Source organism: Thermobia domestica, chromosome 7 (genome assembly GCF_964235325.1).
Source record: "Thermobia domestica chromosome 7, izTheDome1.hap1.1, whole genome shotgun sequence".
Taxonomy (NCBI): Eukaryota; Metazoa; Arthropoda; class Insecta; order Zygentoma; family Lepismatidae; genus Thermobia; species Thermobia domestica.
In genome coordinates, this window is record NC_137460.1 from 37,371,311 (window position 1) to 37,387,720 (window position 16,410).

A 16,410-nucleotide genomic window follows, 5' to 3' on the forward strand; every position below is an offset into this window, starting at 1 on the left:
CCAATACAATGTGTTGATTCCCCGTGCACTTTTATCGGAGGAAAATAACAAGATCGAGATTATTAATCCATCTAATAGAGCAGTTTTATTGAAACCGAATATAACATTAGGAAAAGCTGAAGAATGTGTGGATGAAGAGCAATTGAAGAGTGAAGGATTATCAGCCGAGGATATTGATAGTATTTTAAGATCTCGTAGAAATTTTGATAAATCTAGATTGAAATTTGGGAATGAAACGAAACCGGAAATTAGGAATAGAATTGAGAGTTTGTGCTATGATTTTGCGGATGTTTTTGCATGGCAGGATGATGAATTAGGCCAAGTAAAACATTTTGAGCATCATATTGAGTTAGAAACAAAGGTACCATTTAGACGTCACCAATATCCGATTCCCATAGCGTTAAGAGATAAAGTTAAGGAACAAATTAACATTTTGTTGAGACAAGGAATAATTGAAGAAAGTTCCAGCGCTTACAACTCTCCAATGTTGTTTATACAAAAACCGTCAGGGGGTATTCGTGCAGTTTTGGACTGCCGTTTTTTGAACAAATGCGTTAAGTTGCATAGCATTGCGCTGCCTCCGATCCATCAAATTTTAACGTGTATGGGAGGACACAAATATTTTAGTATTTTGGACGTAAAATCGGCTTATCATCAAGTGCCTATCTCTGAGGAGTCACGGGAGTATACTTCATTCAATATACCAGGCGTAGGAGCTTATCAGTATCGTGTTTTACCGATGGGATATTTACAATCGCCCGCCATATATACAAAGATAATGGCGATGACCCTGGCAAATGTAAATCCGGAGTCAGTTTCCTATTATATGGACGACGTATTTATTTATACGAACAATCAGGAGAAAATGGTAGATGTACTTCAATCAGTTTTCAAAAGATTGAGACATTACGGACTCAAACTATCTGTAGAAAAATGCCAGTTCATAGAAAGGAGAATTATGGCTCTGGGACACATTGTCAGTGACGCAGGATACGAGGTTAGCCCGAAGATAATTCAGGCGATAAAAGCATGTAAGGCTCCGAATAATGTAAAGCAGTTAAAATCTTTTCTTGGTTTAACTAATTATGTTCGAAAATTCTGTAAGGATTATGCCAAAATCACATCAGCGTTTCAACCTATTTTGAAGAAGGGTCATAAGTTCGAATGGAATGAATCTTACCAGCAGGCGTTTGATCAATTAAAATCAGCACTAATGAATGCACCATTGCTAGCTCCATTTAGGGAAGATTTAGACACAAGAGTGTACACAGATGCATCGACTAGTTCGATTGGTGGAGTATTAATGCAAAAACAAACTAATGGTGAATGGACACCAGTAGCTTATTACAGTCGCGTGTTACGTCCACAGGAGAAGACCAGGCACATAGTGGAATTAGAGATATTGGCAGTAATAAGTTCTTTAAGAGCATTTAATTATTACTTGTTCAATAAAGAATTTGAGCTGTACACCGATTGTAAGGCATTGAAGTATTTGCAAACGTCACCTAAATTAGCTCCGAAATTGGTAAGATGGAGTTTGGACTTAGCCCAATATAAGTACACACCGGTGCATTGTCCTGGAGAAAAGAATCCTAGCGATATTTTGTCCAGGAACACAGACATCGAACCGACGATAGAAGATGTTGAGTTAGAAACGTTGAAGGTGAATGCTGAAGATCTTCAAGTTAATTTGACTTTTGATAAGGATATTAACGTTGGCGAATTACAGAGAAAAGACTCATTTTTCGGACCGATCATGCATGCAATAGAACACCCAGAGGATGCTGATGTAAAAGCAGAGAGGCAGGCCCGATGGTATACAGTAAAGGACGATAGACTTTATAGAACACAAAGAATGGCAGGTGGTACAAAATTATTATTATGTATTCCTTACGTGTTAAGAGAACAAGTATTCAAGAATCTCCATTGTTCAGTATATGGTGGCGGACATTTTTCGTACACGAAATGCTATAGACGTGCTTTAAAAGTAATATACTTTCCGAACATGAAGAAATTTTTCATGGAGAAGATAGGAGAATGCATAAGCTGCCAGATACAGAAAAGGAAGACAGGAAGAGTACCATTTCACGCTCAGACGTACCCCTCTTATGCTCCATTTCAGTCAGTTGTGATGGATGAGGTTGGACCTTTTAAATTGTCTCGTAACAATAGAAATAAGTACATTCTAGTGTTTGTTGATAATGCAACTAGATTTGTTATCGCTAGAGCGGTACCCGCAGTAACGGCAGAGATCGTTGCGCAGGTAATTTTCGAAGATTTGATTACGAAACATGGGGTTCCATCTCAACTTCATCTGGACAGGCTATCATCTCATCGTAGCCGAATAGTGGAAGAAATGGCAGATAAATTTGGAATGCAATTGCATTTTGCGAATACAAGCGCCCATTATTCTATAGGGAGTGCAGAGAGGGCCATTGGCTCATTACAACAGGTAATGAAGCATTACATTGATAAGGATTTTTCAAACTGGGACGAGATCTTGCCAAGTTTGATATTTACTATTAATACGCAAGTGCATGATGGTACTGGTTTTTCACCATACTACCTTTTGCATGGAGTCGAACCAAGAACGTTTCTTGAGCAGGACTTAGACATTCCTTGCGAATACGTCGACAATGAGGTGAGACTTCAGAGCATAAAAGAGGCACGCCAGCTAGCGTACAAAAATTTGCAGAGAAGATTCAGAGCTCAGAAGAAGCAAATAGAGAAAAAGTTTGATCAACCGAGTTTTGAAATTGGTCAGAAGGTATTAATAAGGGAAATGCCGAGAGCAGGTTTGCCCGCATGTTTTGGTAACCGTTATAATACTAAAGGGGTAATAGTGGACAAGATAAACAATAATTCATACAAGGTACAGTATGAAACGAAAAATGGTGAAAAGAAAAGTGATACTATAGACTTAAGACGTTTAAAATTATTCGTAGAAAGTAAAAATGGTGAAAGGTATGGTGAGACAGATCAAACATCAGGTGGTGATGAATAAAAAAATTTTGATTTGGTGAAAAAAAAAATTTTTTTAAATATTAACATAGGGTCTAATGTAACTATGGTACAAATTGGGTCTACCGATGAAGAGTCAGAAAGGGGGCTCTTTCTCAACCAAACCCTAATCCGAGATTAGAGGAAATGCTAATCTCCATCAGGAAATTTCCCGAATCGATAGACACTTTTTGAATTATAGTTACTAGAATTGTAAAAAAAAAAATAAAAAAAATAAAAAGTATGGAGTGTAAAATTAAAAGTATTGATTAAAATCAGGTGATACCTGGAAAGCAAAACAAAAATAAAATACATAGGAATGAAATACATTGTTGATAGTAGACTAAAATATAAATAAATAAATAAACAATAACAGGAAATTAATATTAGGTTTTACTAATTCCAGAATTTTATTCAAGACTGAAAAGGAAACATTAGAATACGGAAATAATAATATGGGTGATCTATATAAAATTGGTAATTATGGTTCATGTTGCGAAGTCAGAAGATCATCATCAAGTAACTATGAAGGACGTAGGGGTAGCCCTAACACAAGATTCATTGGCTGTTCATGCGTCAAATATAGTATATACAACCATTCGATTACATGTTAATTTTCACGAAGCTGTGCCGATGCACAGAGTGTGTAGTGAATCATATGATATTCTGGAAGAATACGCAGAAAGGGAAAAACAATTTAGACTCAATATGATAAATTCAATACCATGTCAGTTTGTATTCGTAAATGGTAGTTCTAAATGTATAGAGGTAGCAAGGACTAAACGTTCGATTTGGTCTATGTTATTAGGATTTGGGTCTATAGGGTTGTCAACCTATAACCTAATACACACACAACAGTTGTCGACCTCAATTCAAAAATTGTCCGAACATGAAAATGTATTGGCTGAGGAAATTCATAAATTAAAAATAGCGCATAACGAAGAAATTTCAATAATGCATGGTGTGGTAGTTAAGGTACATCATGTTCTTCAAAATGTAAGGAGTAAATTGCAAGAAATGTATTGTTACTTGCAGCAAGCTCAGAGAAAAATTTTGACTAATCTATTTTCTCATTTAGCTAGAGAAAGAGTAACTAAAATATTCAACGATATACTTAGCAACCAATTATCATATCATATTTTGTCAAACTTAGATGTGAATAAATTTATAAAGAGTCATGATATTTTGAAGTATTCAATTTATCGTTCTGATATAGGAATGTTTTATCGAGTATCGTCGATTTATTTAGTGAAATATGACTATAATGAAAACAACATCGACTTATTATTAAAAACGCCAATTGTTTACGAAAATACAGTTTCGAAAATGTTCAATGTAATTTCTATGGGTTATCTAACGAACAACTTTAGAACGTACTATAAGTTACCGGAAGTGGTATACTTAGCCAATGGAATATATCACACACTAGATCGATCGAAATGTGAATTCAAGAGTTTCTTGTATTTTTGTGAGCAGATAACATTGGATGATACTGCTAAATGCTTGAATAACATTGTGTTCAATGGATCGTTAAGTGGTTGCGAACAACAAACCGAGAAATACCTAGGCAAGGTAGTGTACAGATATACTCATGCTGGAGTATTATACTCATCCTTGGTAGAAGGATATGTGACTAAGCTAGGTAAACATCATGAAGTTACATCGACGAAAGTAAATTATGGGAACAATTGCTCGTACTTTATTGATTACAGTTCATTTGATAACCTCATTTTTGGAGAATTGGCAATTCCAACTAGAAAAGTAATAAGCGTAAACAATAAGCATTTAAGTTTGATAGGGAATTGGACGCTAAAGCAATTAAATTTTAGTATACATCATGAGGAACTCAACAATCTCGCTGAAAATTTATTAAAACTGAAAGTGGATACCACTGTACCACTACTAATAATTAGGACGAATTACATAATGTATGTAATAGCAGGAATCATATTGGTATTAATTATTTCAGTCATTGCATTAATAACGTTGTATTGCAGACTGTATAAATCGATAAGAAAATATAAAGTAGAAAATAGTGAACCATAATAATCATAATAATAATAATAATAATAACAACAATAATAATAATAACATTATTTAGGATCATATTGTATAAGATTTGTTTGTATTTCATGAACTACTATGAGAAAAGTTTAGAAAAGGTTGTAAACCAATTCGTAAACATTGGAATTAATTATTGGTAATTTTGGAAATTTTGAAAAAAAAAATAAAACTAGGAAATTGAATGTAAACAAACATGAAATATGTCAAAGTGTATTTAGATCATGCATTCCATACTCACCAAACAACCATCACCAAGTGTAAACACCATCACCATATGAAGGTATAAGGTTATGTAAACAAAGTCTATAGTCTATGATAGTCCATAATAGTTATACTACCCAAACCGGTTGTATTGTAGTACGGTATACCAAACGATGTCCCATTTCCGTATAAAGTGTGAATGAAATGAAGAAAAGAGTGAAATAAGGATAGAAATAGATGAGAAATAGGTTACCTAGATGAATCTAGGATAGTGACATCAATCATCGATAGATAAAGTCTGAAAACATTTAAATATTCAAGAAGGGATAAGGAAAATAAATGTAGAAAGTAATAATATTAGTAATAACAACACTAAAGAATAGTTAAAAATAGATAAAAATAGACAAAATAGTAATAGGTTACTATTATAGTAATAGTAGATAGTATATAAATATTACAAGTAGTTTTAGAAAATAGTGAATAATGAATTTTATATTGTAAGAAAATAGTGAATTAAAAAGGTTAAAAGATGAAAATAAGCATAGATAATGCTAGAAATAATTCACAAATAGTGTTAAAGAATGTTTAGTGTATGTACTAATAACGTATTTATTTATTATTTTTAAAGTCCGAAAGTTTTGGTAAATTTTAGAGAAGAAAAAGAAAAGAAAATAATGTATTTTATTATAATTAGTAATAATCAATCAACATTGATTGAAAAGAATCATTAAAAGCATTAATTTTAGTGTGCAATGTAATTGGTAAACGATATGAGCAAGGCTCACATGGTATTTTGTATGGGTTTGCGTTAAACAACAGTAATACTCTGAGCAGCTGGAGGAGAGAATGAGAAATGAGACCTGTGCGAGAGAGTAACTCCGCGCGAGGCTACGCTAATCTCCACTCCAGGCCCCGAGCACATGGTAATCTCGAATGGTTCCGAGTGAACACGAGCGGACACGAACAGGATTTGCTTCGTTCCAGCCGCGTTGAAGCGCCCGCAGCTTCAATTTTAATCCTAGTCCAAGCGTAAATTCATATAATATACTTTTAGAAATTCAAGGAAAATTAGTATTTAATAAATTTATTCATAGTTAACCACGTAAATGATTAAAATAAGGTTCAAACTAAATAAATACGTACGAAATAAGTGGTAAAAGCTTAAATATAGAGAGATATAGCGAGTATAATTTAATGCTATATTTATGATAGAAAAAGAGTAAAAACATGAGTTTTAAGTGTGAAATATAGTCTCCAAGTTATGGTTTGACAGACTTCACACATAGCTAAAGTTTTAATCGTCAGGCACAATGATTACTAGGAAAGTAACAAGGGTGCTCGACACAGAGAGAACAAAATAAGACTGCTTCGAAAAATACGCGATTTTAGAACGCTATAAGTGAAGGCAGACACAAGATAGATATTTTAATAATTTAATTAACTATAATAAATGTACTTTTCTACGAATTTTAAGTAGGCCTATCCCGACTTTATCTATTTCTCGTCTATTTCAGATAATATCCGAAAGTGAAGGAAATGGACATCAATACAATATTATTATTAATATCAGCGTTAGTTTTAGGAAGTGTATTAGTAGTAATAGTAATTATAACATGTTATATTTTGTTAAAATTAAATAGTATAGAGAGAAAATACGAAAATAGTGTAAGAAATAGTAAAAATAGTGTAAGATCAAACATAGATGTAGAAAAAAATGGTAGAGATGAGTCTGAGACTTACGCAGTTTCCCATGCATCACCAATTTATGCCACTATTTTTAATAAGAGCAAATCTACACTAAAAACTATTCCACAAAGCACTGAAATCACTATTTTTAAGAATTTGCCAGATGGTAGTATAGTAGATTTTGGTAAGAGCACTGAAACTGAACGGAAACACACACAATTACACCACATCACCACAGAAGAGGAGAAAGACACTAATACATCAATGGGACACTGTAAATACACGAAAACCGACGTTTTCAACGATGATTCCGACAAACACGGGAAAACTGAGTGCCCGAAAATGATGGAAAGTGAATTCTTTTATGCGTGTGACATAGTGGTATTGTAAAATAAAGTGGTTTAAAACGAATAGTGTAATAATTTCGATGCAATATTAGCACTCGATGTTATCCAGTCAACGGTGACGCGTGAATAGAACGCAGGAAGTTGAATTAACCTTGACAAAGCTTGATTGAAAAACTGTTGAGCTTGCAGTTACTAGGCTGCATGAAGTGTCAGGATGTCCAATGCCCTGCTGCAGGATTTTCTTTCTGTTCAGATTAAAATCTCAGTGAATAAAATTTTCATGAAAATAAAACATTAATATTTTCAAGTTTTATAGTGCAAATGTGAATATGTTAATTACATATGTTCTAAATAATTATGTTATAAGTTTTGATTTTACAGTTCCATCCACAGAGAGGTGGAAAGAGACGAAGTTAAAACATTACTGATACAGCCAATAACTTCATTGGTTGGCAAGTATGAACATTTAGAGTAATGGAAGTTTTTGGTTATTTGATATTATAAAAGCGTTGTCGCTAAGAGGAGATAACTCAAGAGTACTTGCAAATGTATGTATGATCACTCTTGACAAAATGTGATGTGCAAGTAGTTTAGTAAAAACTCGCTAGATGTCGCGAGGATATACTTTGCTACATCACATTTCAAACATTGTATTTTATAATTTTAGGAAGTAATAGAAAAATTAAATTAAAAAAAAATTCAAAGATATATATATTATGAATAAATGTTAGGTGAAGGAAGATTAATTAATATTTGTATAATTTATTTTGCATAATAATACATGTTTTATTTCATTTCAAGTTGATATTTATCTTTAATATGGTGTCAGGGTATATTATGTACAGGGTGTTTATAGAAAATCGCCCTCTTACGATGTCGAATTTGGTTTGCGGAGCAACCAAGTTTTTAAGGGGGGACATGTGGAAGAACTCGATTTTCGAGAATAATAATTTGTATATTTTAGATTTATTGTTATGTTTATGTCTCGAAATCGTTAAGTAAGGTTATGGGAATTTAATGTTGAATATGTAAAGTTAATGCAAGCTGCACAATCTCGCTAATAGTTGTGTCAGCAATTCATTGTAAACAGTTGTGTATAAGAATGTCATCGTAACGTGTCTGGCAATGTAGGAAATGTTGACAATGTGTCTTTCCTCACATTAGCCAGATTCTAGAAATTGTACAAAACGTGAATTTGTGGGATTTTATGAATTTCATGAGATTACGGATGTACGGAGGATTGCTTAGAATCGGGAAGTCAGAACGTGTCGAGGGTTGCAGTTTTGAGTTTTGACACATGGAAGGAATTTGTCTCTCCATGTGAAAACGGTGTCGCACGTGCGACAGCAGACGGAAAAGCAGACGATGGTAGTTGGACCCCGCCAAACAAAACCACAGGACGAGAAGGTTTTGGGAGAGTTCAGAGAGAGTTCAGGGACAGTTCAGAGACAGTTCGGAGAGAGTTCCTGAGATTTCCTAGAGAGTTCGAGAGGATCAGTTTCTGAGTTCTTGATGATTAGTTCTGAGAGTTCCAAGATGGTTCATTGGCTTTGAAGATACTTGGGTTCGAGTCTGGAGAACCAAGTTCCATTGAATTATCAACCAGATGATAGGAGAAAGCAGTACGTTGTACTTCAACAGATTCTAACGACGCAGAACTTCGAGGGAGATTTACATTGAGAGGCCCATTCCTCAATGCAAACTTTCATCGTCCAACAACACGGAGTGTCAGCTTAAGGAGCAGAGTTCAACACCAGAACGACGTGGGACAGCAACAGATTTATCCAGGTATGTGTGACTCCGAGTCAGAATTCAAAGCTCAATACTTGATCGTACTATACCTTACTGGCAAATGACTCCGAATATCCGTTATAGCAAACATTCAGAAATCTCACAGTTCATTCATCAGATTTTAGAAATACAGTGTTTTATGTTAAATGAAGTGGAAGTATATTTATTTGCTTAATCCCCATATGAAAACCTCTTGCAAGTTAAGTTATAATTCGCCCACTCATTCTAGATGGTGAGTGGAAGGCGCCTAGTAGCACTCATCTTTGCATCCCCAAATAGGCACTGAGTGGCTAGGTTGTCAATATGTATTTTTTTATCCCTGCAATTTCAAAGAATATCATAGCCAATTCACGTATGACTTTTTTTAAAAAAAAATGAATTTAATCACCATGATTTTTATAAGGATATGAGTAGAAACAATAACAATGATATATGTACTCTGTACTTCAGTATTGCTTCATTTTTCTTTTTTTTTTTCATGTGAGTACAGCCAAATCGTATATCGTGTCTTTTATTAATTTTTTTTATTGATACCAATGTCTTACTTTATATATATATATATATATATATATATATATATATATATATATATATATATATATATATAGCGCAAACCTACAACGAGTTTACTACTGTCTATTTTGTAGTTGTTTCTAAATGAACAGAAATAACAGAACTTACCACAACATCCTCGCGTTGTTACTCTAACCACTCGCACAGGGTACGGTCTTAATAAATCCACCTGCCACCAGGGGGATACTTCTTTCATGGTTTCTGTACACCTTTTCCCATCATGGACAGTTGTTCGTTCGCCATCATTTGCGTTCGTTGCAGGTCCTCCACGAACTGTAGTGGACTGGTTAGCTGGCTTCCGGAATGCAACATTTGTTCCTACAAATTAATAAAACAGTACATTATAATAACTTATAAATGCACTAGTATTTTACTTAATTATTAAAAAAGAGTGTTTTTAAAAAAAACGTTTATTTGTGAAGAGTATATTTTTAACAGTTCCTTATGATATCTTTGCTTTCGAAATGCCCTTCTTCAAATTACATAGTTCAAGTACATACATATTTCAAGTATATCATTATTATTTAATAGTGTACAAGCCAATTAAAGTTAAGATTAGAATAAACTATATCAGTCTGAAGAATTCTGTTTGCTTTTAAAATAAAATTCTCTTAAATCAGCCGATTTTCGATCTTCAAGACCTTTTCAAATCACGGTAATTACTTATAACCTAAATGCACTTAAATCTTGCATCCATTTTTATCTTTTGATTTGTGTGGTTTTAGTTTGATATCTAGGGAAATATATATGCTGTATGCCCATTGCTGAACAAAACATAATAGATTATAAACAAACTGCAAAAAATTATTTATTTAAAAAATGCATTTCAGATCTTGTATATCCTATATTTTGTTTTACACTGTCCTAAGGGAATATATATAACATATAATATTAAAATTAAAGTCATTTAATAATTCTTGAACCAGCTGACCGATCTCGATCAAATTTTCAACATAGATCAGGTTCAGACCCAAGATTATTTTGACGGTGTAACTTAGAGAAGACGGATATGTAAATAAATGATTGAAAATGACCGATATTAGTGTTGAATCCATAGTTTTTGGGAACATTGACACTTCCAATGCTGTTTAAATCCGAACTCAGTCTCTATTGCCCTTTATGTCTAAAATGAAACGTATTCTCCTTGTACGAAGAACAGGTATATACAGGGTGCGAATTGGCGGGGGGGATGCCAGGGATTTCCCCCCTGACAAAAATCTTTCCCACCCTGGAGAAGAAAAACTTTATCCCTGGCAGGGATAAATTTTTCCCCCTCTGGAGTATTTTTAAGTGGACATAAAGATAAGTAGGTCTACTTTGCGTAGCTAACCTAAATATTACTTGAGTGAAAATTTATGAAAGATCTCACATCTCAACTGTTTTGTACTTGTTAGTGTATATATATATATATATATATATATATATATATATATACATAACGTTATATGGGGGGAGGACTGCTTGCGCATATGGGTGAAATTCATCCCCCCCTGGGAAAATTTTTCAATTCGCACACTGGGTATATATATATATATCCTCATAAGGGTCGCTATCATCCTAGGCTATCTCATAATACTAGGGTGGAAGAGAGGATGCAGTTATTACACGAAAGTAACTGAGGTTAAGGGGGGCGGAGTCTGGTGAAAAAGATTAAATAAGACGGAAAAAAGATTTTTCCTAGAAACGCCATAAACACACTTTATAAGAATATTTAACTAATGATATTGTACTTCGTTATTTGTGTCAACAGAATTTTTAAATCATCGACATCATTACGAAGCCAAACAGTCAAGAAGTGACCAAAATAAGCTTAATCTGGCAGTCCAGTTCATTCAAATAGAATCTTATGAATAACAATAGAGTGAAAGTTGTATAGTCACTCTATAATAATATGAGAGTAGTACACGAGTGCATTCAAAATGGCGTCTGCAAGAAGGAAAAAGAAAGAACACGATAGTAAGAAGAGAAAAAAAGTTTACCGGTACAATTTTTTTCAAGGCCACACCATGACAGAAGGAGAAAACTTTATATATATTTAAAATAGATGCTGGCTGCATCCTTCTTTTAATTGCAGCTGCTGCTATAGAAGGGGAAAGTCCGTCCACATAGAGAGATATTTAATAGAAGGATGAAATGCAAGTTTAAAAAGTGTTCAAAAGAGATGTAGGTTAGTAGTTCACAGGTATCCAAAGATATTAATCAGCCGTGCAACACTTCGGAAACTGTTCACAACAGAAGAAAGAAAGATAGCATTAAAAAAAGAAAGCAAAAGAAAAGAAAGATGACACCCAAGTCTTCTTTTTATATATATCTACAGTATGCTTTGTTATTATTATTATTATTATATATCTAAGTATATTACATATATGTAATTATTCATATTCTAGTAATTTAAACATCCGAATCCTTATAGAAAGCATCGCCAAATTGCAAAGAAAGTTGCTTAGCACTGCCACAAGACCTTTTCTTTTCAACTTATTTTACGTTCATTTCCTCTCATAAGTTATTCTTATGTGCTCTTTTTCATTATTCGTTAATAAACTTTCTCTTCATTTCCTTTTAATAGTTTTATTCTTGTTTTTCCTTAAAGTGAAGAATGAAGACACGTGTTTTGTTGGTTTTCATTATATATATTAGTGAAGGATTTTCCGTGAAGGTGAGTTTAGAATCTTTTCTAGAACTTGTTCTTCTTTATCAAGTGTAAGCAGAGGTGTTCCCCAAGGTTTCATTTTGGGTCCTATTCTTTTCCTGCTCTATATAAATGATTTATTAGAATATATGTATCCTGCAAAATGTATTCCATTCGCTGATGACATCAATATGATTATATCAGGAAAATCAATAGAAGAAATTGAGAGGAAATTGGTAACGTGGTTAACAGCGAAGAGATTAATTATAAATCACGATAAATATCGTTTCTTTTATATTTTCATTTTCCAGGGAAACCGCGTGTATCACATAGAATAAAAATAACTTCTAATTCCCTCCAATATTCTTGCAGGACAAAGTTTTTAGGTGTAACCATAAGTGACGATCTCTCATGGTATGCTCACATGTCCATTTCACACAAGAAACTAAGTAGCGTATGTTTTGCCTTATATAAACTTCAAGTCACGGTGTCGAGAGCAGCACTTCTTAGTTTTTACTACTCCAAGTTTAATGCACTAATTAGCTTCGGAATAATACATTGGGGAATTGCTGAAAATACTTTAAGCACTTTCCAATTGCAAAAGAAAGCGATTAGAATATTTTTTTGGATTACCAACGAAGTCATCATGTAAAAAGGTTATCATAGAAGCAAACATTTTAACACTTCCCGGCTTATACATTTATAAATCTAATCTTTCTACTGTGAAAAACAGGCATCTCTTTTCAACTTTAACAAAAATGTTCGTAGCCATAATACAAGACAAGGCAATGTCATATGTGATGCATCAAAAATATGCTAATATAAGAAATACTGTGTATACGAATTGTGTTAGGTTATATAATAAACTTCCTATGTACTTAAATAATATGACTAACGTTACCGTTTTTCGTAAGAAGTTATTTAACCTACTTACAGTAAAGGGCTATTATAGTATTGAGGAGTATTGAAATGATTCATTAAATGAAGAATTGGTAACAGATATTACTACTTAGTACAGGCCAGGTGTGGTAGAAATGGTTTACTAATTTCCTAATTTCCTAATTTCCTAATTTCCTAATTACTTGTATCTCCTATTTTACGGCTTTACATTTTAGTAACATGTAAAAGTGCAATATTATGTGTATCTTTTGCTACCTCATAATATTTTATATGTATATTAGTGACAACTGTGATGCTTACATGAGAATTTTCTCGCGTTTTGTAATTTAATGAAATAGGCAAATAAATAAAATGAAATGAAATAGAAATTTAAATTCTCTGGTTTGATCCCAGCTTTTGTCAAGTGGTGTTTGTGATGGACAAATACAGCCTGCGTGGGTTTTTTCCGGGTTATCTCGTTTCCGCTTTTTTCATTTTACCATTTTATTTATTATGATAATTGCTCTCTCCCTCACCATTGAAGCATAACTATATACACAGGGTGGCCCAAGAGTAGGTATACAGTCCCGTATTGACTTGCTCATGGCATTTTATATAATTTACTTATTGTTATCCATACAAGCAGTAACTCACAGTTCCTTTATTATTTGTTTTTAATCTCTTTTTTTACTCATACCTCAAGCTTGGAACAAACAGAAACAAATAAACTAATTATCTTAATAAACTAAAATGTAATACTTTGTAGGACTGTATACCTACTTTTGGAACACTCTGTATACGAAGCATAACTACACGTATATATAAGCGGCTCGGGCAAATATAATGGTAAGCGCTACTTCTATTAAGTTATTAGGTGGAATGCGTTGAGAACAATGTTAGGTAGCTTCATTTCAAAAATGTGCCTGCAGATAGCAATGAAGCTTGTTTGGTATGTCATTGCATTTAATTTCCAGTTTTTCTTGAAAGAAAAAATGTGACATACCATTATGTTTCCCTGATACATATACATCAAGACCGCCTCTACCATATGTACAACACCAGCATTTGCACGGAGCGCCAAGTTTCGAGGGGGAAACGAAATCTGTCACAACTATATTATTTAAAATAAATATTTCTTGTTGGAAACATACTTTATAATGATGGTAGTTATAGTTACTAAGCTGATCTTCTATTTGAATACTACATTCATGAAACGCGTTTATGTCGCATTAGTATAAGGTCACATGGACAGTGCTAAAGCAAATGGTTAAACAAATCCCAGCATGAGTTGCTTGGTTGCTGTCAAATACAAGAACTCAGTTCTTGAAGAGTAGTGAAAACCTGTTCCATTTAGTTAGTTATCACAGTTTTGACATGAAAACTAGTCTTCTGTTTGTCACAAGCATTTTCCTTATCATTGAAGGTGGAAACAAGTTCTCTTTTCAAAGAAACTAACAGATGTAGAAGAAAAATCGAGAAATAAAGATAAAGAGCTAGTTGCAGTGGAATTGCAAACTGATATATTGAAACTGAAGCTGGATATTGAATTCTCTAAAAAAGCATTACCATCTTTCCATTGCAGGTGTATTTGCATTATTTTTCACTAACAAAATAGATTATTATTTAAAGGAAAAAGACATAACGAGATTGTATTTGCAGCGTTTAGGCCCTTCTGAGTGCGCGTGCTTTTCCCCTCCCCTTCATTGTTCATGATGTGATAGCATACTTAAAATTGTGGCTTTAAAATTTGTTCTTTCTGAAGAAAGGGCGGCGGTGGCAAATGATGTAATTCTCGGGGCGGCAAATTGCCTAGGGCCGGCCCTGATATCGTATATTGTTGTTGTTTGTTTTATACTGATAGTGACATATGCAACCCTAACAATGGCACACCCGACAATGACAAGTGTACTACCATCGAGGAAGTGTTAAAAATTAAAAAAAAAGAGAGAAAGAGAGAGAGAAAGGAACAATATAGGGCACAATTAAAACGAGAAACAAGAACTGGTTAGAATATTGTGTCAAAGGAAGCTGTATCCTGAATAAAACCATAGAAAGTACTGTGGAAGGAACAAGAGGGAGGGAGGGCAGAATTTGCAATTGATGGACAATATTGAAGTGTATAATTTGTACGGCAAGACAAAAATGTTATAGCTAAGGATCAGAGTGCCTAGTAACTTCTTAATTTGCGGCAAGTAATCTGCCAATAATGATAGAATACTGACAATGATAAACGTTAACTATAAACGTTAGTATTTTTTTTATTGAATGTTGTGAATGGTAAACTCAATTTATCTACATACTTTTAACTTTTGCTTTTATAAATTTTGTGTTTTATACATATAATTCTCAAAACGATATAACATATGTCGCTGATCCTAAAGAAAGCGTACCTTCTGCGGCTAGCACATTTCCAAAAGGAAATAAAATTGCATCTTTTCATGAAATATATGACACTATACAAATATCTGCTGGAGTATGTGTATATGAGATTAAGATTTATTTGAAATCATCACGACAATGACTAAATATGAAGGAGAATGCTCCAAATCTTGAAGATAATTGGAAGAGGAAACAAAGGAAGAAACTGAAAGCGATGTAAGTGAACATCAATCGGAAGAGAATGATCACTCAATCACTAGTGACGAATCTTGTCTTGGGAAGATGCAAGCAGGGGCGGATCCAGAACCGACTTATGGGGGGGAAGGCGGTGGGTTGTCATACTGCTTCTTAGAGCTACTTTTAAGAGCTTCAAACTCTGAGATGGCTTGTATTTATATATATGAAATAAGAAAGTTTCCTCTTCTGGGGGGGGGGGGGCAGGGCGATTGTCCCGATCGCCCCTCCTGGATCCGCCACTGGATGCAAGACAGTGACGATGTGGAAGAAGGAAGTAACAGTTATTTTTCAGTGCAGTGTTACATTGCCTATCTGGAAATCAAAACAGGAAAAAAAGCAAGAGAAAATAGATTTACTATCTTCGTGAAAAAATGTTATCCCGTCTCATATTTCTTAAATTAACACTAGTAACTTTCAGCAGATTTGCATTTAATCGTTCAATGAGTTCATATATATATATATATATATATATATATATATATATATATATATATATAAAGCCGTGAAATAATAATAATAATAATAATAAAGTCAATATTCACGAAAGAAACAATTGAAGTATGTCAGAATACACTGGAGTGGAGTTTAACAGATCTCTATTCTTACACTTACATACTCTTACAC

The 16,410-nt window shown here is 33.6% G+C and overlaps 1 protein-coding gene across 2 annotated transcripts in view; it reads right to left on the bottom strand.

Annotated features, from left to right (window-relative positions):
- fw (CUB and Sushi multiple domains furrowed) overlaps positions 1-16,410 on the bottom strand; it is a 358,906-nt gene that overhangs the window by 90,416 nt on the left and 252,080 nt on the right. For both annotated transcript variants that reach the window (XM_081764487.1, XM_081764488.1), the window contains exon 4: positions 9,771-9,980. In XM_081764487.1, the coding sequence (XP_081620613.1) occupies positions 9,771-9,980 (210 nt within the window). The remainder of the gene's footprint in view (positions 1-9,770; positions 9,981-16,410) is intronic.